The sequence below is a fragment of the Nothobranchius furzeri genome, chromosome 9 (assembly GCF_043380555.1).
Source record: "Nothobranchius furzeri strain GRZ-AD chromosome 9, NfurGRZ-RIMD1, whole genome shotgun sequence".
Lineage (NCBI taxonomy): Eukaryota > Metazoa > Chordata > Actinopteri > Cyprinodontiformes > Nothobranchiidae > Nothobranchius > Nothobranchius furzeri.
In genome coordinates this window covers 62,854,443-62,882,289 of record NC_091749.1, presented here as the reverse complement: position 1 = coordinate 62,882,289, position 27,847 = coordinate 62,854,443, and the positions used below count along the sequence as shown (strand labels likewise).

The 27,847-nt window shown below is 43.1% G+C and overlaps 1 protein-coding gene across 3 annotated transcripts in view; it reads left to right on the top strand.

Annotated features, from left to right (window-relative positions):
* The window catches only part of syt7b (synaptotagmin VIIb), a 219,581-nt gene that overhangs the window by 148,531 nt on the left and 43,203 nt on the right, over positions 1 to 27,847 (top strand). For 2 of the 3 annotated variants that reach the window (XM_015953136.3, XM_015953138.3), the window contains one exon: positions 7,073 to 7,195. The exons of the other annotated variant lie outside the window; for it this stretch is intronic. In XM_015953136.3, coding sequence (XP_015808622.3) covers positions 7,073 to 7,195 — 123 coding nt within the window. The remainder of the gene's footprint in view (positions 1 to 7,072; positions 7,196 to 27,847) is intronic. 3 annotated transcript variants of the gene reach the window in all.

Below are 27,847 nucleotides of genomic sequence, written 5' to 3'. Positions count from 1 at the left end.
TTCAATTCAATTCAAAAATACTTTATTAATCCCAGAGGGAAATTGATTGCTATAGTAGCTCAGAATAATAATTACAATGGCTGTTGGCAGGAAGGATCTCCAGTAGCGGTCAGTGTTGCAGCGAAACTGGAGAAGCCTCTGACTGAAGACACTCTTCCGTTGTCGGACAGTCTTGTGAAGAGAATGCTCAGGGTTGTCCATCATTTTCTTGATTCTCTGGAGAATCCTTCTTTGCATTATCTCCTCCAGCGGTTCCACAGTCGTCCCCAGAACAGAACCAGCCTTTTTTATTAGGCTGTTGAGCCTTTTCAGGTCCCTGCTTCTGATGCTGCTACCCCAACAGACGATGGCTGAAGAGATTACACTCTCAACAACAGACTTGTAGAAGATCTGCAGCATCTTGCTACAGACATTGAAGGACCTAAGCATCCTCAAGAAGTGCAGTCTGCTGTGTCTCTTCTTGTAAACGGCTTCGCTGTTCTTTCTCCAGTCCAGTCTGTTGTCCAGGTGAACTCCAAGGTATTTGTATTCCTCAACCACCTCCACTTCTTCTCCCATGATGGAAACCGTGTTTGACTCCACCCTGTTTCTTCTGAAGTCTAAAATCATCTCCTTTGTTTTGTTCACGTTCAAGGTCAGATGATTGTTTCCACACCATGCCACAAAGCAATCCACCAGCTCTCTGTACTCAGCTTCCTGTCCATCTCTGATACACCCGACAACTGCAGAGTCATCTGAGTATTTCTGTAGATGACAGGTCTCTGATTTGTACTGGAAGTCTGAGGTGTACAGGGTGAAAAGGAATGGTGAGAGTACAGTCCCCTGTGGTGCTCCAATGTTACTGATCGCCTGGTTTGATGTGCAGTTCTTCAGCCTCACAAACTGTGGTCTGTTTGTCTGGTAGTCTTTAATCCAGGCGATAGTTGAAGCCCCCACCTGTGTCTTCTGGAGTTTCTGGCAAAGTACATCAGGCTGGATTGTGTTAAATGCACTGGAGAGATCAAAGAACATGACCCTCACAGTGCTGCCTGCTTTGTCCAGATGACAGTGGGTTGGTTGAAGCAGCTGGATGGGTCAAATGTAGAGATGTAATTTCACCAGTGTGTGATGATGACTTTGGGACTAGAACCTTTAATTCATTCATAGATCTGCTATGGAATCGAAGGATTGGGCTTAGACATTAGATCATTAAAGTTGTCAAGAGTTGTAAATAAAGTGTTTTAATGCAATAAATGTAAATTTTATGTTAGAATTTTTACGTACTGGAGAATCGAAGCACTTTTAAGAATCTGAATTTCAATGGAGCATATTAGAAAACGATAGAGGCAGAGAACATAATCCATTGGAAATGAGAACAGTGTGTGCCTGCTTGTTTTAAGACTGTGACTTACAAGATTATTTGTGGACAAATGTTTCTTTGCAAAGGGCACCTTTCTCCCTTCTGACTTCATGGTGCAGAAACCATTAGTGAAGGGTAATTTGAATGAATCCAGACATGTTTACAGTGACGATAACAGCTGAAACAGTTACATTAACTGTTTCCTTGTTGCAGGTGTTTTATTAGGACCACCTCAATTTTATGGATTCCCGTTGCAGTTTTGCATCCCTGTTTTCAATTACATTTCACTTGATTTTATTTTTCTATGAAATTTCATAAACACTTTATTTCAGGGCTTTGATTATTTTCATATTGTCCATTTTTCCCACAAAACCTAAAACAACAGAAGCCTCATATTCCTCAACTTGCATACAAAGGAAACAAATTTTGTAGGAATTTATTCTGAAATATAACAAAATTATTTTAGATGATTAACAGAAACCTTCATGAACTAATAAAATGCATCTCAGCTCATGAATGTAAAAAAAGGACCGTGTGCTTGTCTCAAACACACTCGACAATCATCACACTGTTATACACAATCTGCCTATGAACAGAACCGTGAATGAGCAAATCCACATCATTTTAATTTGAAAAAAATTCAAGAACAACAAAATGATTGCATAATAAAATATATATATCACATAACAGTCTGTTCCCTTGGAACAAACTGTTCATCCTAATTTTACAACAAAGTGCATGGAGTAATGATAGGTACCTGACACTTCCGGTCGGCAACACGATGGCGCCTGTGCTTGGCTTAGCCGCAGTCACCGGCCACTTTTTCAAACTTTTCTCCACTAACCTCCTCTTTTCCACCTTGCTCCTGACTGCGATCCTCTTCAGTAGTGTCCCTGCTACCATCTCCTATGATCGCCAGACTCTTTTGTCCTTCCGTTCGTTCACGATCGCCCAAGATGCACCGAGGACGTACCATCTTGTTTGTTTACCTGAGTGGCGCACTGGCCCGGAACCAAGCGACGGTCCCGAGTTCCCCGCCTCCGGCTATGTTTGTCCGGTCCCGGGAAAACGTCGGAGGAAAAGAGGTAAACGAGAATGAATCCAGGTGAGAATAAGACTTCTCTTAAAGTTTGGTTTATCTAGTAAACATCGGCGCGATCTTCTAGCTTCTTGTCCTTTGTTTGGTGACCTGAGCCCCACTTCCGCATTCCCGCCAGGCCGCGTTCATCCGTCCAAGTTTTTTAAGGTCGGTTTATCCTCATTCCTCAGTGGTTTCTCCTCCTGTTCCCTCCATAAGTGGTTTTTATAAACACCGTGGATCTAACCCTGCTAATTTACGTCCACTAACTCCAGCTGTTTCTGTAGTTTCTGATTCCTCCACCTCACTCAGCATGGCTCTATTAAAGACCTGCTCTGTTAACAATAAGACCTTCCTGCTCAATGATCTAATTCTCTCTAAAAACCTGGATTTTCTGTTTCTGACTGAAGTTTGGCAGCAAACATCTGATTATTCTGGTCTTATTGAACTCTGCCCGAGTGGTTATTATTTTCTTAGCCAGCCCCGGGGTTCTGGTCGTGGTGGAGGCCTAGCTGTTGGTTTCAGAGACCATCTTCCATGTAGCTCTACAACCTCTGGTCACTTTGCTTCCTTTGAACTGCAGCTGATTAGAGTCGGGCGTAAGGACCCGTTCTACTGTGCTGTGGTTTATTGTCCACCTGGTCCAAACAGTTCTTTCCTTCAGGAGTATAGTGACTTTCTATCCTCCCCTGTGAAGCTGTCCAGACTGGTGATTGTTGGTGACTTTAACATCCACGTTGATGATCCCTCTGATCTCTTTGCCATGAGTTTCTCCAGCCTTATGGACTCCTTCGGCTTTACCCAGCATGTTTTTGGCCCCACACACACCAGGGGGCACACTCTAGACCTTGTTTTTACCCTGAGTCTAAATGCTGACAGTGTTTGTCCTGAGGACGTTTATATTTCAGATCAGCATTGCATTTTCTTTAACTTGTCAGTTTCTGCGTCGCCACCTCCTGCTCGCCGTATGGTTAGTTCTCGTTTTCTTAATGAGAGCACAGCTAGCAATTTTTCTGCTGCTTTTGATCCACCCTTTCTTCTGATAACGACCCAGATTCCTTAACTTCTCAGTTTAACGAGCACTGCCTCTCCATTCTGGACAACATCTGTCCTGTCAGAACCAGATCAGTTCCTGCAGTGAACCCTACTCCCTGGTTTAATGACAGCCTTCGCAGCCTGAAGCGCCAATGCAGAAAAAGTGAGCGTTTGTGAAAGAAAACCCATCTCCACGTCCATCTGCTGCACCTAAAGGATCTTCTGACATCCTTTAACTCTGCAGTCAGAGACGCCAGGGTTGCCTATTTCTCCAACCTGGTGTCCCAGAGCAAAGGGAACCCCAAGGTGCTGTTTAACACCATCAGCAGCATCGTCTCTCCTGCCTCTCCTACAGCCTCCATCCACTCTGTTAAAGACTGTGAGAACTTTCTGTCTTTCTTTGTGGACAAAGTCAATAAGGTTAGATCTAGCATCTCTCCTTCAGCCTTATCGCTGCCTCTCCAGACTCCAACCAGGCCCATCATCCCAGATAGCTTTGCTCCTGTTTCTTTGCCTGAATAAACCAAACTAGTTAACTCTATGAAGACCTCTGCATGCCCCCTCGACATCTTACCCTCATCTTTGTTTAAAAGTGCATTTCAGTCCACCGGTCCCAGCGTGCTCTCTATAATTAATGCTTCTCTGGTCTCTGGTCAGGTCCCTGCTTACTTTAAGAACGCTGTAATCCACCCGCTTCTTAAAAAACCGAGTCTCGACCTCTCTCTCCATAGCAGCTTCAGACCCATCTCTAAACTTCCGTTCATCTCCAAGATCTTGGAAAAGGTTGTGGCTAAACAACTCAGCTCTTGATGAACATAACATCTTTGATAGCTTCCAGTCAGGTTTTCGTAGAGCTCATTCTACTGAAACAGCTCTTCTTAGGGTCTCTAATGACCTTCTGACTCACAGTGATGCAGGGGACTGTTCTGTTCTGGTCCTGCTGGACCTGACTGCAGCCTTTGACACTGTTGACCATCACCTGCTACTGGAGAGGCTGAGAGACTGGGTAGGCCTGTCAGGATCTTATCTCTCTGAGCGCTCCTTTTCTTTGGCCGTCTCCAAGTTTAGGTCCTCCACCACCTCTCTTACCCATGGTGTCCCACAAGGTTCTGTGCTGGGACCTCTGCTCTTCCTCCTCTATCTGCCTCCTCTTCAGCACATCCTGAGCTCCTTCAAAGGAATCTCCTACCATCTTTATGCAGATGGCATCCAACTGTACATCTCCTTTAAGCCCCATGAGTTGTCTAAGCTGCAGCTGTTACACACCTGCTTGGACTCTATCAAAACCTGGATGGCTGGGAGCTTTCTTCAGCTGAATGAAGATAAGACTGAGATCCTTATCTGTGCCCCAGACAAGCTAGTTCCCAAAGTCAGAGACTCTCTTGGTCAGCTTGCTTCTCACACCAAACCTTCTGTCAGGAATCTTGGCGTGACCTTTGACCCAGCTCTCACCCTGGATTCTCATGTCAGTTATCTTGTTCGCTCTTCCTTCTTCCATCTCAGGAACATTGCTAAGCTGAGTCCCGTTCTGTCTCGCTCTGAACTTGAGACAGTTATCCACACCTTCATCTCCTCATGCTTAGACTACTGTAACTCTCTTTTCACGTGTCTGAGCAGAACCTCCCTGAACCGTCTACAGGTGGTTCAGAATGCCTGTGCTCGGGTTCTGACCAAGTCCTCCAAACACACCCACATCACCCCGCTTCTCCTCCAGCTTCACTGGCTGCCAGTCAACTTCAGGGTTCATTTCAAGATCCTGGTTCTGGTCTATAGGGCCTTACAAGGACATGCACCATCTTACATTGGTGATCTTCTTAGTCCCTACACCCCCAGCAGGTCCCTGAGGTCCAGCGATCAAAGCCTACTGGTTGTGCAGCGCACCAGGCTTAAGACCAAAGGTGACAGATCATTTGCTGCTGTGGCCCCCAGACTCTGGAACTCTCTCCCCCTGAGCCTGAGATCAGTGGACTCAGTGAACTCCTTCAAAAAGCAGCTGAAGACTCACTTGTTCAAGCTGGCTTTTGTGTGACCTTCTTCAACCCCTCTCTCTTTATTCTGCTCTCCCCACCTATTCCACCTTCCTCAGGATCCACTGATTCCCCTCTTTCCTGTTCACTCTCTCTTTCTTAACATTTCTTTTAATCACAATTGCCTATTTTTGCTCATTTTAAATATATTTTTAAACATTTTCTAAATGCTTTTTTATATTTTTACATTTTATGTTTTTGTGAAGCGCCTCGTGATTTTTATCTTGAGAGGCGCTATAGAAATGATACTTCTTCTTCTTCTTCTTCTTCTTCTTCTTCTAAAGTGTTCACATCTAAGCCTCTGTGCCTCTCGAGGGGGGCGGGGGCCTTTCTGGTCGCAGTCTCCTTGGGGTTGATGCAGTGATAGCTTGATGTTGTTGTGTCCCATTTTTTTGTTTGTTTTTTGTTTTTGTTTTTTCTCTTTCTGCAGGTCTAGAAGCAGACTCTTGCTCATTATTGTTTATTTTTGTGGAACACCACACCACCACCACCTTTTGTCTTTTCCTTTCTCTTTCACCTCTGACTCCATGTCTGGTCGGAATTACAAAGCATTCAAAAACAATAACAATAAAGTTTTAAGCATCAGGGTGACATTAAAAGCAGACGCTTTGATGCTCCACCTGAGAGTAAATCTGTAAGGCTTGTTACCAGCATTCAGACATCAATTCTGTTTGCTTCACAGCCAGACAGGACACGGTAAAAAAAAAAAAAAAGCAATGGGTTTTTCAATGAATATTAACATTGTGCTAACCACTCGCTGCCAGTCAAATCGCAGCCTTTGCGATTAGAAAATCTCCTTTTGTCACATCGCAATTTAATTGCATATGCAATTAATAGTTCAGTTCTAGTGCAGACTTGGCAACCCTGTGGGCTCACATGATTGGCTCTGGAACCAGGTAGGGAGGCAGGACAGAATGTAAACAATGATTATGCCCCTCTTTGGCCTTTTTTAGAGCATTTGCACTACGGTCAGCTCAGTTTGGGCCGGGCAGGGTAATTACATTGGCATTGTTTGTGTGTTGTTCATGCGGAGCCGTCATGAGAAAAATGAAAAACTGACAACCCCAAGCTGGCTGAGAAGGAAGTCTGTTTCAATGTTGCATTCTTTCCAACAAGATTGAGACATTAGGCTACGTTGTGATAATTTTGCTGTCAAATTCTTACTTATTGCACCTTAAAAAATTTCATTCTTGCTATTTTGTTTCCATCACTTTTTACACACTTTCATAAGAAATAATCATGTGGAGAAAAAAAAGCACTTTTGAAGAAAATCCAGTGCCATTTTTGGAGGATTGTTGATAAAACAACAGAATCTGTTGATATCAGTGTCAGTGATCTTTTGTTGTAATTCAAAGTGGCTGAAAGATTATGATTTTGCATGAAATGCATGCAGGTTTGATGCAGTGTAGAGTCCTCACGATGCTCTACCACCTCTCTCCCACTCTCTCTTTGTACACTAAATGAATGTGTGCTGTGTGTGTCGCTGTCACCGCCTGTTGCGTTTCTATTGGACCATGTGTGTCCCCGTTGTTCTGTGTCCACATACCATACCTGTGTGGTCTTGTGATGCCCTATTTGTCTGTGTGTGTCCAGTGAGGGGAAGATGGTTGTTCTGTCTCTAGCAATCGGGCTGGCTGAACAGGATGACTTTGCCAACCTCCCAGATCTCCAGGAAGCACCAGCGAACAAAGAAAATGAAACCACACCAGAGAAAAGGTAATGCCAGAGCGAGGGGCTTGAGTATGAGCAGAGATGAGTAAATGTTACCCACTGATCAGCCACATCATTAAAACGTACTCTGATCTTTTGGACATGGGACCTTAAGATTGTAAGAGATGCAGTGCTGGATTTTGATTGATCAGGATTGTTGTATCACCTGTATTAGAATCCTAAGAGTTCGGAGGTTTGATCGGTTTTCTTGGTATGACCTGTTCATTGGCTGCTGCTGTAAAGGAGAGCTGACGGGTGTCATGTTGGTGTTTTACGCAAATTAAAGGTGCACTATGTAAGAATAAAAGGGAGAATTTTACAATGTGAAAATCAAAAGAGTCTTAATGTTTCAGTCATTTTGGATGGAAATTTATACTGAAACATAGTTCACATCCAGCTGACTGCGGGGATTGTCAGATTTTCTCCTTTCAAAATAAAAGACGGAGGGATGTAACTAATGTTTACCCTCCGTGAGTGTGGGGTGTTCGTGTCTCCTACGAAGTAATACTGCAGCGCCAACAATTGTAATTTGACGACGGCTGCAAAACGCTCCAGAGTTGTTTAAAGTTGTTGCAGTGACAAAATATTACCACAGGATGTACTTTTAACTTCATTTCTGCATAATGCACCTTTAATGTTCATATTAACACCAGGACCTCAGTAAAAGAGGGATTATTGGTATTATTTTCCTTATGACTGTGGTTTGAATGTTGTGGCTGATTAGTTTGATGTGTTTTGCTAAATATTCGGCTCTTCAGACTGATGTGACACTTGAGGGTGTTGTCTAAATGTATTCTGAAATGCAACTAATTCTAAAAGTAATTGTATTAATTTTACATTTACCATTTGAAATACTTTATTCAATTAAGAACCAAGAAGCTACGGTGATGTTCTGCTGAGCTGTGGTCCCTCATGATGGGGACCATCGACTTGAACACTGTTGCTAACCATTTAAACATTCTCCCTCTCCTGATAATAACATTTTAATTTCATTGACATTGGATGTGCTACTGCTAGTTTACCCGTTTAATTATGGATTCACTAGGATAAATACAATAAAGATTATCTCTCACCAAATAGAATATTTACTAAGAAATCACAATGTAACCATAAAAACATTACTTGGTATGTTGTGTGTGTGTGTGTGTGTGTGTGTGTGTGTGTGCGTGCGTGCTTGCGTATGTGTGTGTGTGTGTGTGTGTGTGTGTGTGTGTGTGTGTGCTCTGTCTTCTTGATCTCCAGTGAGTCGTGGTGGATGGCTGCTTATACAGAGCCAGGATCCTCTGGAGGTTTCTTCCTGTTAAAAGGGAGTTTTCCTCTCCACTGTCACTAATTTGCTGGGTTCCTTATGTAGGAAACTTTTTTCTGATTGGCTTAATGGACTGACCTGTATTGGAATATTTACCATTTGAAGTGCCTTGAGATTACTCTTGTCATGATTTGACGCTATATAAATAAACTTGAATTGAATAGCATTGAATTGAAAACCTATTTTTCATTCATTTATTTGCCTTCAAGCAAAACCATTTGATTGTACCTAATTTACCAGAGTAAAACATTGGCATTTGTGCTTGTGGACTTCTGTAGCACTGAGGGTCTTTTTTATCAAGCAAATAAGCAGTTGTGTGGAGGTCTGTGAGATTGCAGAAGTAAAAAAAAAAAAATGAAAGGGACTTTTGTTTAACCCTCTCAGGCTCAAAATAAGTTTTGATAAAAAGACGAACAACTAAGTCCTTCAGGGGTAATTCTGAGTTAAAAAATGCTCATGAAATACGTATGTGGAGTAACCAGGTAGGTAGGTTTTAACGTTGCAAATCTGCAACACCTGCCTCCAGAGGGTTAAGCGCTTCAATGTCTCCTGAAAATAGAGATTATTTTAATTGAACTTTGTTTCAGTCAACCATTGCAGACTTGTGAATAAAATCTTTTATATTTTAAAGAATTTGTTCTTACTCCACTTTTTTGTTTGGAAAAGACTCTAAAATGTGTTTGTTAGGTTCAGCCAACAGAACATTTTAGTTTATTTTGGGGTGTTAATTACAGTCCCAGTGTTGTGATCTGAGGTGGATAGGATATTGGGTATTTGCTGCCCTCGATGGATAGTATTCTCCACATTTAAATCTATCTCTGTTTAAAAACAACAGGTGAATAATTACTTCCACAGAACTTAGCATCCGGCATGTTGAAGCAGGGAAGCATTTAAAACACGGCCACCAAGGACTGGCGTTGCATTTAGATGGTGGTTGAAGGAAAAACCCAAATGCAGAAAACTGGCAGCAGGGGTCTCCATCACTTTTGACGGATGTTTACATTTTTGCAACATATAGCTATCAATATGTGGTAGTTGAGACCAAGTGGCCCTCGTGGATCATGAAAGCAAAACATTTTAAATGGGACATTTAACTTTTTTTTTCTTAAAGTTGTACTGTGACTGTTTCAGGAACTGGAAGTGATTCAGATCAGAGTTGAGCTGAACATGACAGGATTTGTTGTTTCCTGATATTTAGACATCTCACTTCTGATTAGCTATAAACTCTACCACCAACTCTGTTTGTCGTTGATCATTGATGTTTTATCTCCACAAATAACACAAGCCTGAAGGAGCCTCTGCCATGTGGTGGAGTTGCTTGTCTTCCATGTTGCTGTGCGAGTCACAGCCGCATCCTACTGACCAGCTTTCTGCTCTCTGTCCGAAGCAGCATCATTTTTAACCCCTTCTTTCCACCGGAGCCGTCAGCAGCACGTTACTGCAGCAGCACGTCTTGCTCGCGTAAGCTGCTGCTTGGCCCTTCCCACGAGACGCGAAGCAGCAGGGGAGCAGCTGTCACCGACAGAGCACGAAGTCACACGAGTGACTTCGTCAGTAAACACAACAACAAGCAGGAGAAAACTACAACATGGCTCCAAAAGGTTTGTGTTTTATGTTCTGTCCGTTTTATACTCGCCAATACGGACCTGAAAAACAAAGGAGACGCTAGCTAGGTGATAACTTCTCACGGGGCCGCACAGTTAGTAACCTTTTTTAAAGTAAAGCAACCGGAAGGCAGTACGTTTCTTTATTCTGAAAATCTCGAGAGCTTCGCTCCGTTTCCGCGTCCGATTTCCTGTCTTTCCTTCCCCAAAAATGTCGAACTTGACCCGTTTCAGAGGCGTCGTGCGTAGAAAATAGAACCGGCGCGTAAGGGCCGCGACATGCTGCTCCTGAGACGCGGCCGACTCGCGCTGCTGACGGCTCCGGTGGAAAAGGTTCTGTTGACCACAGCGGTTCCTATCAGCAGCTATGACGTGCTGCTGCAGTAACCTGCTGCTGACGGCTCCTGTGGGAAGAAGGGGTTATGCATGTTTCACTAAGAACGTTCTTCTAAAAGCCGTTTTAGAAGCTATTTTAGTGAGCGAGCACAAGCTGGAAAGTTGGTTGCTTAGCAATGGCGACACTGTCCGTCATCCATGGGTAAAATTTACCAAGTGAACAAAAGAGCCATCAGGCAGACAAAGACAAAAATAACTATTTCTTTTTTGATGCATACTTTTATGTAAATTAAAATGCAAAAATAAACGGTACAATAGGAAAAGTCAGGATGGTCAATTGGTACAGGAACTACAATTATTCGTCTTCGTCTTCGTCTTCGTCTTCCTCCGCTTATCCGGGTCCGGGTCGCGGGGGCAGCATCCCAATTAGGGAGCTCCAGGCCGTCCTCTCCCCGGCCTTGTCCACCAGCTCCTCCGGCAGGACCCCAAGGCGTTCCCGGACCAGATTGGAGATGTAACCTCTCCAACGTGTCCTGGGTCGACCCGGGGGCCTTCTGCCGGCAGGACATGCCCGAAACACCTCCCCGGGGAGGTGTCCAGGAGGCATCCTGACCAGATGCCCAAACCACCTCAACTGGCTCCTTTCGATCCGGAGGAGCAGCGGTTCTACTCCGAGTCCCTCCCGAATGTCCGAGCTCCTCACCCTATCTCTAAGGCTGAGCCCGGCCACCCTACGGAGGAAACTCATTTCGGCCGCTTGTATCCGCGATCTCGTTCTTTCGGTCATTACCCAAAGCTCATGACCATAGGTGAGGATTGGGACGTAGATCGACCGGTAAATCGAGAGCCTGGCTTTCTGGCTCAGCTCCCTCTTCCCCACGACAGATCGGCTCAGCGTCCGCATCACTGCAGACGCCGAACCAATCCGCCTGTCGATCTCCCGATCCCTCCTACCCTCACTCGTGAACAAGACCCCGAGATACTTAAACTCCTCCACTTGAGGTAGGACCTCTCCCCCGACCCAGAGGTGGCAAGCCACCCTTTTCCGGTCGAGAACCATGGTCTCAGATTTGGAGGTGCTGATCCTCATCCCAGCCGCTTCACATTCGGCCGCGAACCTACCCAGCAAGAGCTGAAGGTCAGAGCTGGATGAAGCTAGGAGGACCACATCATCCGCAAAAAGCAGAGACGAGATTCTCCTGCCACCAAACTCGACACACTCCACACCAAGTCTGCATCTAGAAATTCTGTCCATAAAAGTGATGAACAGAACCGGTGACAAAGGGCAACCCTGGCGGAGTCCAACCCTCACTGGGAACAGGTCCGACTTACTACCGGCTATGCGGACCAAACTCACGCTCCTCTGGTAAAGGGACTGAATGGCCCTTAACAGAAAGCCACCCACCCCATACTCCTGGAGCGTCCCCCACAGGGTGCCCCTGGGGACACGGTCATAAGCCTTCTCCAAATCCACAAAGCACATGTGGATTGGTTGGGCAAACTCCCATGCCCCCTCCATCACCCTTGCAAGGGTATAGAGCTGGTCCACAGTTCCACGGCCAGGACGAAAACCACATTGCTCCTCCTCTATCTGAGATTCAACTATCGATCGGACCCTCCTCTCCAGTACCTTGGCGTAGACCTTTCCCGGGAGGCTGAGGAGTGTGATCCCCCTATAGTTGGAACACACCCTCAGGTCACTCTTCTTAAAGATGGGGACCACCACCCCAGTCTGCCACTCCCTAGGAACTGCCCCCGATGACCACGCAATGTTGCAGAGACGTGTCAACCATGACAGCCCTACAACATCCATAGCCTTGAGATACCCAGGACGAACCTCATCCGCCCCCGGGGCTCCGCCGCTGTGTAGTTGTTTGACTACCTCAGCAACTTCTGCCCCCGAGATCGGACAGTCCATCCCCAGGCCTCCCAGCTCTGGTTCCTCCTCGGAATGCGCATTGGTGGGATTGAGGAGCTCCTCAAAGTATTCCTTCCACCGTCCGACTATAGCCTCAGTTGACGTCAGCAGCTCCCCATCCCCACTGTAAACAGTGTGAGCGAGTTGCTGCCTTCCTCTCCTGAGGCGCCGGACAGTTTGCCAGAACCTCTTTGGAGCCGATCGATAGTCTTTCTCCATGGCCTCACCAAACTCCTCCCACGCCCGAGATTTTGCCTCGGCAACTGCCACTGCTGCACCCCGCTTGGCTATCCGGTACCTGTCTGCTGCCTCCGGAGACCCACAGACCAGCCACGCCCTGTAGGCCTCCTTCTTCAGCCTGACGGCTCCCCGAACCTCTGGTGTCCACCAGCGGGTACGGGGGTTGCCACCACGACTGGCACCGGCCACCTTACGACCACAGCTAGCAACAGCCGCCTCGACAATCGCAGAGTGGAACAAGGCCCACTCGGACTCAATGTCCCCCACTGCTCTCGGGACGTGGTCAAAGCTCTGCCGGAGGTGGGAGTTGAAGACCGTCTTGACAGGTTCTTCTGCCAGGCGTTCCCAGCAGACCCTCACTATGCGTTTGGGTCTGCCAGGTCTACGCGGCATGTTCCCTTGCCATCTGATCCAACTCACCACCAGGTGGTGATCAGTTGACAGCTCCGCCCCTCTCTTCACTCGGGTGTCCAAAACATACGGCCGCAGGTCAGATGATACGACTACAAAATCTATCATCGACCTGTGACCTAGGCTGCCCTGGTACCAAGTGTACTGGTGGGCATCCTTATGTTCGAACATGGTGTTCGTTATGGCCAAACTGCGGCTTGCACAGAAGTCCAATAACAAAACACCGCTCGAGTTCAGATTAGGTGGGCCGTTCCTCCCAATCACACCCCTCCAGGTCAAGCTGTCATTGCCCACGTGAGCATTGAAGTCCCCCAGCAGGACAATGGAGTCCCCTGATGGAGCACTATCTAGCACTCGTCCCAGGGACTCCAGAAAGGGTGGGTACTCTGAACTGATATTTGGCCCATAAGCACAAACAACAGTCAGGACCCGTTCCCCGTCCCGAAGGCGCAAGGAAGCTACCCTCTTGTCCCCCGGGGTAAACCCCAACACACAGGCAGAGAGTCTCGGGGCTAACAAAAAGCCAACCCCAGCTCTCCGCCTCTCACCCGGAGCAACTCCAGCAAAGTAGAGTGTCCAACCCCTCTCCAGGTCTCGGGTTCCAGAGCCAATGCAATGTGTCGAGGTGAGTCCGACTATATCTAGCCGGTACCGCTCAACCTCTGCCACAAGCTCCGGCTCCTTCCCCGCCAGCGAGGTGACGTTCCATGTCCCAAAAACTAGTTTTCTTGTCCGGGGATTGGACCGCCAAGGCTCCCGCCTTGGTCTGCCACCCGATTCGCATTGCACCGGACCCTTCATGTTCCTCCTGCGGGTGGTGGGTCCACAGTTGGACGAGCCCATGTATCCGGTTCGGGCTGGGCCCGGCCGGGCCCCATGGGCGAAAGCCCGGCCACCAGGCGCTCGCTCACGGGCCCCAACCCCAGGCCTGGCTCCAGGGTGGGATCCCGGTAACCCTCCGGGCCGGGTACTCCGACTCTTCGTTTTAACCGCCATGAAAGATCCTTCGAACCGTTCTTTGTCTCACCCTTCACCTAAGACCAATTTGTCATGGGAGACCCTACCAGGGGCACTAAGTGCCCCAGACAACAAAGTCAGGATGGTCAATTGGTACAGGAACTACAATTATTATATATCAAAATATGAAAACAGTCACAATGACTGTCTTGGGAGCTCTAGGGCACCTGAAGCCTGATTGATACTTCTCGGAGTGTTGCAAAGCAATTTCCCACCAGGACAACAGAGGGCATGGCGCTGTTCTGAGGTATCCTGCCACCATAACACTCGTGTCCTGTCCACGATAGTGAATTTATAACATGGACAGATTGTCCTTCATTTTCCTCCACCTCTAAACCCACGTTTCCCATTGTTTTTGTCCACGTTTGCTCCGTAATTTGTACTCCTTCAGTCACGGGTGACTAAACGTTCATAATGTCAAACTTTTCCGTGCTGCGTTTTTCAGTCTGTTCTGGGTCTGCCCCTAATATCTTTTTACTTTTTAATGGGGAAACGGTGGTGCTGGTGGTGATGAATTTACAGGAAGCGGAGTCCTGACCAGCTTGCGGTCTCCATCACTTTTGATGGATGTTTAAATTTTTGCAACATATAGCTATCAATATATGGTAGTTGAGACCAAGTGGCCCTCAAGGATCATGATTTGATCTCATTGCTACCTCTCACCACCCCAATAAAAATAAACGAATACATTTTAAAAAGGGCAGAACAATAGTAAAAAACAAAACAACCCCCCGCACACACACACACACACCCCAACACCACCAACATAAAAAACATCCATCTTTCCATTTTCTGAGCCCGCTCTGTCCACGCAGGGTCGCGGGGGGGGGGATGTGCCCATCTCCAGCGGTCAACGGGCAATCAGGCAGGGTACACCCTGGACAGAGGGCCAGTCCATCGCAGGGCAACACAGAGATACACAGTACAAAAAATCATGCACACACACACGTAAGGACAATTTAGACAGACCAATTAACCTAACAGTCATGTTTTTGGGCTGTGGGAGGAAGCCGGAGTACCCGGAGAGAACCCACACATGCACAGGGAGAACATGCAAACTCCATGCAGAAAGATCCCAGGCCTGGAAGCGAACCCAGGACCTTCTTGCTGCAAGGCAACAGCTCTAACCACCGCGCCACTGCGCAGCCACATAAAAACCAAAACAACAAATTGTCACCAACCAAACTTTTTCTTCAATCTTTCAACACTGGCTCACATCTGAAAATGGCATTTCTGTTGATTTGACCCAGAAAGTTTGATTTGTATTTCGAATTTAGGAGTTGGGCTTATTTCTGAGAACATTTCCGTCACAGGTGTTCACCTCACCTGACATCAGAATGGATTTCTGACCCAGTGAATGAGTAGATGTCGGACAACTGAATAAAACTGAAGCACACACTAGAATCTAAACTTTTATTTGCTAAGAGAGACACCATTCTCTCAGCTAGTGTTAAAACACATTTCTGCAGCAACAAACCAAAATAGCATCATTTGTTAGCCAGCTGCCAGAGCAGCATGACGTGTTAAACAAAACACACTCTGAAAAAAATCATTCTAATGAAGAAATCAGATCCTTCAAGTGCAATTATGCTGAGTCCAAGCCCAATTAGTAAATCCAACTCATTATGTACAATACAGCGCTGATGTAGTTATGCAATATTGTGCAAATGTCATCAACACTTTGATGTTAGGACTTAGATTTATCACACGTAACAGTCAGGGAGGAAACAATCCCACATTCATTATTCTGCACGTTAGATCAAACAAAGACACTGAGTCTTACTACTATATAAGATAGTGTCAGGTTTTGAGGATGTTTAGGACCCAAATATGCAGATACCCAGATGACAAGAGGCAGAAGGAGATCCAAAGTAAAAATCCATTTATTTTGTAGGATAAAGAACAAAAAGTAATCCAAGGCAGCGAGCCAAAGTCCAAAAAGTCCTGGGGAACAGGAACACCCAAAGCTCCTCTTAGAGCACAAAAACCAGGAGACAAAAGCTCAACAAAGAGCACGAAGACCTGAAGGCAAAAGCTCACACAGAGCACGAGCATCGCTGACAACATACAACAATGAACCGACACCAGACACAGACAAGACAGAGCTTATATACACAGGGAGAAGTGATTAGGGAAAATGGCGGCAGGTGTGTGAAGTGAGAGCTGGAGGGAAGACAGGTGAACCTAATAATCAAAATGGGCAAACAGAAACAGAGGAGGGCCAAATAAACCTAAAAAACTAAAACACAAAACTAAACCTAAAGGCTGCGGGAAGGACTAACACACACACACCATCACACACACAAATGCACTAAAATAAATAGGAATGGGGAATGGACACGCACACACACACACACACACACACACACACACACACAGAACTACACACAACTACACACAAACCCACACACAAACACTGAGCAGGGGACTGACACACACACACGTCGAGCTGGGGACAAAAAGGCTGGGGACTACAAGGACACAGAATGTAAATGAGACCTGGAGGGGCTGGGGATGAATGAGATGACACAAGACCTGGGAGGAATAGACTTAAAGGACTACCAACATAAGACACATAATGGACGCAAACAAAGGACACATGAGGGCGCTATGAGACACAAAAGGGAATCTAGAGAGGGATGGAGGACACCAGGAGGCACAAAACGGAGGGGGCAGACGCAGACCATGACAGATAGAGAGCGGCAGCATATTTTTCTTTGCACCGTAAAGCTCTGATCTTGACTGCAATTTGATGAATATTCCAAACCGAACATATTGAATAAAATATATACAATTTTAAAGGCAGAGTGGGGTTATTTTAAAGGTTTGTGTAATTTAATAGTTTGTAACTTGCAGATACTCTCACTTATTCTATTTTTGCACATTCATCTTCACTTAAACACAAAAACACAAAGGAAGCTCGTGTCTGTATGTGTGATTTCAAATATATTAGTGAGTAAAATCAGTTTATAATGTGAAGAAGAAATTCTTTTTTTATATAGCGTCTCTCAAGATGAAAATCGTGAGGCGCTTCACAAAAACATGAAAAATTATTTTAAAATGTTTGATGGGAGGAAAAAGGAAACGTTTTAGATTAAAAGTTTAAATGAGTTTTAAAGAAAATGGTAATCCCTGTAATCATTAAATTAGTTTGATTTCACTTTTATTGCTGTTGTTTATTGGCTTTTTAACCCATTTTGTACTTCTTCCTATTCTAGTTTCATCCAACCTCATATTTTCTCTAGTGTTTCTTTCCCACTCCACCCAGTCCTTTGAAAGTCTGTAGCTTTTTTGCTGCACTTTTGATCTTTTGAGTCACCATCACGAAAGAAGGGCGCCTCATTATTTAAAAGTGAGAATCCTGACATGAAATACTCGTCTAAAAATATGTTAAGTTCTCTCATCTCACAGCAGCAGTCGGGGCCTGACACAGTCTCCCAGCTGGTGAACAAAGGACTGAACAGGCTTCTCTCTTATCGCATCAACGTTTGAGGGATAAAGTGCTTAGACTCAGCTGGGCTGAGCATAAGCAGCTCTTTTATATATATATATATATATATATATATATATATATATATATATATATATATATATATATATATATATATATATACAGACAGACAGACAGACAGACAGGCAGACAGACAGACAGACAGACAGACAGACAGGCAGGCAGGCAGGCAGGCAGGCAGACAGACAGACAGACAGACAGGCAGGCAAGCAGGCAGATAGATAGATAGATAGATAGATAGATAAATAGATAGATAGATAGATAGATAGATAGATAGATAGATAGATAGATAGATAGATGATAGATAGATAGATAGATAGATAGATAGATAGATAGATAGATAGATAGATAGATAGATAGATAGATAGATAGATAGATAGATAGATAGATAGAGATTTTTTTCTGCAAAAGCTGTTTTTTATGTTTTAATACATTTCTATCAAACATCTGAAATTCACTGTTTTATCAAAACCTTTCTGCAGTACATCCAACTGTACTGCTCTAACTAGGTCATCTGTGAATTTGTAGTAAGAGTAGATGTGTCTTTCTACTGGTGTTATTGTGAAAATAACGAGTCTTTTCATGCTTTTAAAAGTTAGCTTAAAATATTAGAGTCAAATGAGGGCTGAGGACGGTCATGTCAGTCCTGTGAAGTCCTAAACTCTAATCACAGCCAGCCAGCTAGCCTCTATCCAAAGGGCTGACGTGGGCCAAGTTGTCTAGAGTCCTTCCATGTCTAATAATGGCTCTCTGTCATCATCTGTTTCCCCTTTTGTCTCTGTAGTTAAGATCCCCTTTCCTGTCTTCAGGCCCGCTCTGGGTTGTTTTCATGAAGCCTGCGGCAGACCGAGCTCAATGCAAAGGGATGCTCCTGTCAAGATTATATGTGACAAAACCAGAATCTGTCAAACAAAGATAGAGAAACAGAAAGAGAAAACGGAGCAAAAAAATAAACATTTGCTTCTGGTGTTCTAGAAGAGTGTACAGCAAGACAAAAATAGGTGCAACACTGGAGCTTTGAGGTCTTCTCTTGATTTATAAAATTTCACAACATTTAGCAAATAACAACTTAAAGGTGCATTTTACAGTGAAAAATAAATCACTAAACAGTCAAATTCAATTCATTTTGGGTTTTTTTATAAAAAGGCTCAATCATGTTGGAAGGACGGTTACATTAAAACATTTTATCTCCAAAAATAACACAAATCTGGAGTTGCTAATGCTAAGAATTAGCTTCTGCTAGCCAAGACGTTCTCTGCTGTTTCCTGCATGCTAAACCAACAACAGCCTTACCCATCAAGATGGGTGAATCCATATATGTTAAGTAACAGTGTGATGGAGACACGTCAGGCTTTTCAAATCCTAGAGTTTATTTTTTATCAGAAGCTAATGCAGGCGATAGGTGTAGGAGACTATTTTTATGTTCAGCCTGTATGAAAAACCCTTGATTATAAATCACAAATAACAATTAAAAATTATTTTTTCAGTGAATCACACCTTTAAAAACGACGAAGAGGGGCGTAGTCTTACAACTGTCCCGCCTCCATACTTGCTGGTTCAAGAGCCAATCATGTTTGAGCCTGCGAGGTTGCCAAGTCTTTGTCAGCATTTTTTTTTATTCAACACCAGCTGTCAAAAAGCTGCAACGTTGTGGCAAAAAAACGGAACCCAGGGAAAGGAGCGGCCCAGAAGTTGTTGTAAAGAAGCCACGGCTCTGCTACCGGTTAAAGAAGGCTAGTGGCTAACGTTGACTAATAAGCAACTAACCAACCATAGATAACTTCTTTAGATCTAAAAAAATACATTTTTAATTAGATGATTACTTGAAATTTGCCCTTGAAGTAGCTGCCAGCTTCTGGTCCGCCATTCTTTTGAAAATACTGCATTGTATTCTAGGTAATTTTTTATCAAGGCTAGGCTACAAGACAAACGGCTAACAAACAGAACACACGCCTTGGTAGAACATGAACATTGGAACACTTCTTGGTGGCTCCTGATGACGTTTCTCCTAGGCAACCGGGGCAGGGCCAGGACATCAAGGCTTGGCTCCTTGGCATTGAGAAACACCATATAATACCCAGATTTAGGGCTGCACAATATCGTTATTGCGATATCAGCATGCACAATATGCATATCGCAAAGAACAGATAAATATCGCAATGAATGGTCAGCTCAAATGTTTGCTACACATAATGTATTCTGTCAGTCAAACAGAAGCATGATGCTTTTGTAATGAATCAAATAGAGCTCCTCACCCATTTGGCCCATTGAGTGGGTAGGTTAGATGCCCACCCCCGAGGTGGCAGATAGCAAACACCTGAGTTAGCTTTGTTCTGCTCTTTCTGCTGATTCTGCTTTTCCTGGGATCCATCGATCGCCTTTTCTTGTTCATTTTCTTTTTCCCTTTCCTCACATCTTTTACTTTTCTCATTTTTATGATTTTTTTATTTTTTTATTTTTGATTATTTTATTTCTTGAGTTAAGTTTTTATTTATCGCCAGTAATATCGTCATCGCAATATTAATCATTGTTATTGAATATCGCCGTTTTCCTAATATCGTGCAGCTCTACCCAGATTTGACAAAAGGATGCCATTTTTACTTCATGCACCTTTAAAGAGAAACTAGGAAGTTTGGGCTTGCTTTTAGCACCCCAATGTAGTTAGTAAAACCAAAAGTGAATCACATGTCCTTGCTGTGTGTTCATCTTTATAAAACATGCTGAAATGTCTCCTCAGCCTTCTGTAGTTTCTACAGGAGTGGTTCATCAATAAATCAAGCAAATCACAATCTAAAACATGCAGGAAATGTGGTGGAAGCCGACTGCAGCGTCAGGCATGTCAGCTCCACTTTACGAAGTTGCAAGTGTGATATTCTGAGTGACATTTCATTAAAACCCGTAAAGGGTCATTTTAGCACAAACTGGTTCAAGAAAAGGATTTAAAAATATGGAAATATTGCACAGTATGCATTTAAAATAACATTGATTAGTCAGGAGGTCATTTTTTTGGTTAGGGTTAGTTTTACTCATTAAATTCCACATTAAATTGTTACAGAACATCTTTGGTTAAAAAAAACAGACACATGCAAAGAGCTAAATGTGTGGGCTGTAAAGCCACGCAAGTTTAATGCTACCAGGTGAGTGGCAGACTTGGTGATAATTGTTAGCTTGTTCAACTGAGCGATCTCTTTCACAGTGTGCCGAGTCATTCAGTCCACCGTTAATATGAACATATCTGTGCAACTTTATTGTGTTTTATGCAGTCACTTGTTAATCTACATCACAGCAGCAAAGCGAATTATCAGCATGAATCTCACCAGGAGTAATGAGGAGATTGATGGCTTGTGTTTTCTGTGACGGCTCACAGTTTCACAGCAGCCTCAATGAGAGCTGGGAACATTTTTATAATATTTATAGCAAGCAGTTATGACTCATTTCATCATTATAGCAACACATCTTTTTATGTATTTTTATTGCAAGTTATTAAAGCTCTGCTGAAAGCTTTTGAATTCTAACATTGTTTTAACTTTTCCAGGTGATAGTTATGTAAAAATAATTAAAGGTAAAGTTTTTAATTTTTTTTATTAAAACATAGTTTAAATGGTTTGTAAATATTGTAGACTTTTAATTTTTATACATACAATTTTTTTTTCTAATTGAAACGACCGGTAAATTTACAGCTATGTTGCATCAACCCAACTTTAAATAGTGTTTCCGTATCACTTTTTTTTTTGTCCTATTACACCAAATATGCTAGACTCAGTGGTTGAAGATTCTGATCTGCAGCCAGATTATTTGGCACCTGCAACTTTTTGCAATTATCTTTATTTCTTTTTTCTAACTTTGTGTTTTATTTTCCTTTTTAATTTTTTTAATGTAATTAACTCTTGATTTATCTCTAGTGTCAAATTCAGAATTTTATTGATTTTGTTCATAATGTGAGTTGCAGAGCAAGGACCAAAACACAGGAGTTCACAGGAAACACAACTTCAATTAGTAACAAGATGAATTTAAGTAGAAAAGCAAAAATTCATTTTGATTACAAATATCCTTAATAAATTTTAAAATGTAAACCAAGTCAGGCAGAAATGTGGCAAAGAAAGAAGGTAAAGTAAAACAAGCCCAGAGAAACTCAGCTGATTAAATGAGACACAGGTGAAAAGAATGAAAACAATCAAGGACACATCAGCAGGTAACTAAAAATAAATTAACAAAATATAACTGAAACAGGAACTAAGGAGTCTAAATGTAACTTATTTGAAAAACAAGTTTTTAATCTTAATGGGCTTTTCAGAATCAAAAGGTTTTATTGCCACATGTGCGAGAAATCACAACATTAGGAAGTTGCTGCGGTACTTGGTGCAAAAGAAGATAAAAAATAAGAGATAAGCAAATATAGAAAGTAGTAATATACTCATGATAAAATAATAAATAAAATTTATTAGAAGCAGCTACAATATACACAGTGTAGGTACTAATCAAAGCGGATCAGTTCAGCAACAAACATGACACCGGGTCATGTGACTGGAACCAAGCGACTGGAATGGGCAGCCCCTAGGATTGTTGTTCATGAGTCCAACAGCAGAGGGAAAAAACTGTTCTTGTGGCGAGAGGTCCTGGTCCGAACGGATCTGAGCCTCCTGGTTAAATAAATGTTAAATAAAGATAATAAATGAGAAACTACACCTGCATATTAGAGCTCATTAGTAGAAGAACAAAGTATCACAACCAAAGTAAAATGTTCTGAATAATTTGAAACAATTCCTGTATTTCAAGAAGAAAGTTATTTTGAGATTAAAAATGTAATCATTGACTAAACCAGTGCTGTTGCTAGACATGCGGAACGCCTGTAACTATAACACTGTAATCAATAAATGTTCACTGAGCCCTAGAATGAATGGCTTGTAGGTTGAACTCTGGGGAATAAAAGCTCCAGTGCAATGGTTTCAGGAACTGGAAAATTGCCACATTGTAGGAGAGCTTCAAATGGCAGGATTTGGAGTCTTACTTCCTGATATTTGGACTTCTTGCCTTGGACTGGCGAACAGAATGGCGACTCAACAACAAACTCCATTCTCCACAAATAACACAAGCCTGGAGGAGTTCTGCTGTATGGTGGAGTTGCTAATACTAATGGTTAGCTTCTGTTAGTCGAGACGTTCTCTGCTGTTTCCTGGCTGCTAAACCAACAACAGCTTTCCCCGTCATGAGTCAAGATGGGTGAGTCCATATAAGTTAAGTGACAGTGTGATGTAGATCTGTCGGGATTTTTAAGGCTTTTCTAATCATAGAGTTTCACCGTCTATTTTATATCTAAAGCTAATGCAGGAAATAGGTGTAGGAGACTATTTTCATATTCAGCCTGCAAGACAAACTCAGAGTGACCGATTATAATAAAAAATAATTATATTGTTTTATTAATAGTCATAATAACATGGTTTTTCTGTGTTCCACATCCTTAATACATATAATACCGTAACCTCTTGAGTAACTGAGTTAATGGCATCATGTCTCATGTCTTCTCTGAAAACTACACATTCTACAAATCTTACCCGAAATACATGATTTGATACTGTCTCGCTGAAATTAGCCAAGCATCCCTGTAACACAAATTTGAAATGCTCCACCATATCACTGAGACTACAGGTATTCACATAAACACTAATATTTTGTATTAATCCCAGAGGGAAATTAGAGGTGACTTGTATTCAGGTTATTTTTATTTTTTTCAGCTGTGTCTAAAATGACTCTAATCTCTCCCTGCGCAGCTTCATGTTATGTAAGACAGTTCGGGTCACTGTGGTTGATCGCCCAAAGCCCTGCAGTGGTGGACTGGACACAATCACCCACCTGCAGATAACAATGATGGAGGCTCTAAGGATGTTTGTGTTATTATCATCTTCCAGAGATGCTGCTGCATGGCAGGGCTGCATTTTAATGAGCTCAGAGATTCACCACACGCAGAGAAACAACAGGGAAATAAATCTGAATAAACCCAAAAGAGTTCACTGGCCCGAGACAACCTCCACTCTGAATGTTTAGTTTGTAAAAGCTGTACAACGTGTGATGCGTTTTAATATGAAACACATCCGTTTGCTTCAATTCAGAGCGAGCCAAGAATTGGGTTGTGTCCACACAGGTTCACTAAGAAGGGCCAAGGCAGGCAAATGTGGATCAGTTTTACAAATAAAGCTGCAAAGGTGGCTGCAACTAATCATGCTCAGGAGGGTTAGGGTTAGGCAGGAAACATAGGTTTAGAGTATGGTTTAGAGATGGTGGTCGCATCAAGAGGTGGAGGACATAAGCCTCTGAAATATATAAACACATTAGTAAATACACTTTTGTGGACCGGATACATGAGCGTAATGGTGGCAGGATACCACAAAAAAACGCTACGCCCTCTGCTGTCCTGGTGAGGAATTGCTTTGCAACACTCCCAAGGTGACTGAAAAGTCAGAGAGCAAAACATAACTGCCAATGTGTGTGCGTCTCTCCCTTGCAAAGCTGACGGAGAAGTGTAAATCTAGTCCAAAGTTGATGCCTAAGCCGTTTCAAACAAGCGCCGTTCCTGAGCCAGCGCCATCTTTCTAGTTTTTCTCTGTCGCAGCTCAGGTCATTGGTGGTTTTACCATTAGGCATAGGTCGGCGGCCGCCTGGGGCCCGCTTGTGTTGGGGGGCCCCCTTGCCCTGACTGCTGGCACCCCTCTGTTAATGCCACAATGGACTAATCCTTTAAGACGCAGATGAGCAAACAGGAAGTGATTGGTAGTCATTCCACTCCAATCCAGTTGGTGGCAGTAATGCACCAAAGTGTTGTTTGCCAAGTGCCACAAGACCACAAATAAGAAGAAGAGAAAGCAGAAAAAGAAAAAGAGAGGCGGGAGCATTCGTAACAAACTTGAAGCGGAAGTCAAAACATTAAGCATGTAATGGAGTTATCGTAGTGGCTCCAATAAGAAAAAGAAGCAGCTTGCTTTAAAAAAGCTTTTATCTTCACTTCCAAAAGTGATGTCATCTTTCAATGTAAACATCAAAAGCAAGCAGAAAAGGAAAGACAATGGCAAATGTTTAAAGGGAGGAAAGCATAGACCAAAATGGAAAATAGAAAGAAAAAACAAAAGCAAAAGCACAGGAGCAATGACAAGAAGAAGAATTTTGAAAGCACTCAAAGGGAGGGAAAGACAGAAAAAAGAGGAAGACTAATAAAAATTGAAAATAACTCATGTCAGAAGAGGGCAGAATTTGGCAAATCCAAAATTGTCAAAAATTTTGTGTAAGGGGGGCCCACGTCTGTGTTCGCCTTGGTCCCCCAAATTGCTAAATCCTCCACTGGCTCTGGTGCTAAGGTCGCCCACTTTTAAAACGTTGTGACTGGCAAAGCACAAAACTGTTAAGGCCAATGGTAGACCTGCTGAGGCTACAATTGAGCTAGGCTAAAACAACCAGCAGAGCTTAATATTTTGCTACTGCTATGGTTGGTCTAGATTTCTAGGCTAACGTTTTTATCTCGGTCGATTAGAATGTCATTAAAAAGTTTTTTTGGTCTTACACAAATGAAATATTGAAATTACTTAGCCAAACGATGTCAACTGTTTCCACTAAATCTATTTTCTTAAAGGTAAGGAGTAATAAAAGTTGCAATATGTTAAAAATAAGCAACTGGGCTTAGTTGAACCAGTCGACATAACTTGGTTAAACTCAACATTTCATTTCTTTTTCATGGTATTAAATTCAAAAAGTGAAATTGAAATTAAGATGAATTACACACGTGATACATCCAAAGGAAAATGCTTTATTAACATTATGTGTGATTCAAAGGGGTTCCAATGAAGGCAACTGGATTTCTTTGGTTTCTTGAAGACGTTTCGCTCCTCATTCAAGGAGCTTTGTCAGTTCCGACTGGAATATGGGAGAGTCAAGCTTATAAGCTACAGCTGTCGCCCAACAAGCAGAAACTATGAATACCCCTTATACCTACCTCCTGTGGGGTTGTTAGTCATTAGACTTTTTTTAGACTTTTTATTAGACTGAAACTGTTTGTGAACAAGTTTTTTTTTTCAGTTTTTGTTGATGGTGGTAACAAACGAAAATTAGGTTTCATTTTTATTTATTCCATGGTGATATCCAAGTCACCTCCTTCCTGCACAGCACCATTAACCTTCTTAGCCCATTTCATTGTATTGATCATAGTGAGTCAGAGGTTGCTGTCAGATTCTGATGGGCAGAACCAGTCTGAACTCCTCATTTAATGAAAAAGTAAGAATGTTCAAAATCATCCACCTAAGCCAGGGGTGCCCACTTCCAGTCTTTATGAACCACTATCCAGCCTGTTTTAGCTGTTTTCCTGCCCCAACACACCTAACATAATGGCTGGCTTAACTGCTCAACATGTAATCAAGATGATGCCTGGTACTCATCCAACAATTAAAACCAGGTGTGTTGAAGCAGAGAAGCCACATGAATATGCAGGATGGTGGCCTTCAAGGATTAAAAATGAACTTATCTGACCAAAGCTTTCATGTTTCTGTAAAAAAAATAGTTTCTTTAGGAAATTTTGTTTAGTGTTAATTATGTCATTTGTTGACGTGTTTTACATATATCAGATATTTAAGTGATGTAATATAATTACGTCAAACAGGCTTTACTAGTCAGCAAAGAGGAAGAATAAATTCTCTCTGCTGTTCAGTTGAGTACGATTTCTAACTGATGCTGTGTTATTCCAGTATGACCACATTTAAATATGAGTACATTATATCGGACTTTGATGTGGAATCAGAGCTTTAATCTCAACGTGGTGCAGTGCTCATCAAGCAGGAAGTTGTAGTTGCCCCCTTTTGAGCTGACATATCTGACTTTTTCCGCTGTGTGTCTGGAACAGCAATCACAGAGAGTCAAAGCACCTAATGACTCTCCAGGCTGCCCGCCGGTCCCCTCTGTAAGCATTTAGGGCCAGCAGTGGCCCGAGAGGAAAGATGATTGGAAAGAAAAAGTGATGTAGGTCAGCACAAATGAGGTATCCTTTTTTTTTTAAAAAAAAAAAAAGAAAGCTGTCACAAAAACGCCTGGCGCTCATTCACCATTCCCCCGTTGTTGCATGTGGCTGTGAGTGGGGTGCTGATTTAGGACAGGCCGTGAAAGGAGGTGGCACAGAACGTGACAGTGATCAGCTCTTGATGTCAATACTTAAATTTTATTGATCACGTTCTCTTGCTTTGAAGCAGGTAAGGCAGCACTTTAGGTTCACCTCTTTCTATCTTCATGCATAAATCCAGAGAGGCGGCTATGCCCAGAGCATAAATCTGAAGGAGCCCGTCTGTTCCAAGAGCATCCAGCCAGTTCATGTTTGTGGATGGCTCCATTAGTTGTATTAGCCGGCTGCTGACTGGGGGGCGGTGGCCGAGTGATTTGTCCCTGCTGAAGGAGAGCACTGAGTGGGCTGACACTGAAGTCTGGGCCTCATCCATCATGAGACATGGGGCCTATATTGTGTTTCATGTTCTCCTAGGGCTTGTGTGTGATCAGCAAGACCCAGATACAGCATGTTTATGGAGACACTCTTCCTTCCTTTAGTTCTTCCGGTAACACTCATGCCTCATGTTCTCACCCACCCAACCAGTCCTCATCCACTCACCCCCAGTTTCCTCTTTGAAGCATCCATCTTCCCCTCTTCTCTCGAGTTTCTAATCGAATGTATTTCCATTCTTTTAATTTCTGCAGTGGTCATGCAAGTTTTCTCTCATATTTCTCTTTCCACTATCAGTATTCATCTAATCCCTTTTTTTTCCTGAGGGTGCTGACTGGCGCTGTGACAGGATGATGTCACATCAGCGCTCCCCTGTCATCGTAGATGACTGTCAGCTGGGTCTGATTGCTTCTGTATTAAACATTAGAAGAAGGGATGAGATTGTGCTGTGGACACTGTATCTGTAAAATGATCTTTAAGAGCTTCTCTGATTAAAACTTTGGCTCAGATGAAATTTAATACCAGTTTCCCGAGTGTTAATAAAGTTAATTTAGCATTTCTCTTTACTACTATTTGATTTATATTTTTGCTTTATGGTATGTTTCCAGATGGATGACTGAACTTGAAGGGGGGATAGAATCCTGTTTTTTTATCACCAACAAACAACTTTGCATGACATTTTTTTAGGGATAAAGCCTCTTATGTTGAACATTTATTTTTTGTGTGTGTTTGTTTTAATTGCTTTTTGCACAATCTTATGCAATCTCACAAAACCTCCCATGATCTGTCCTCAGTAATCAGATCATGTGTTTTGAATTCATCTCCTTTATTTCCACACTAAAGTTCAAT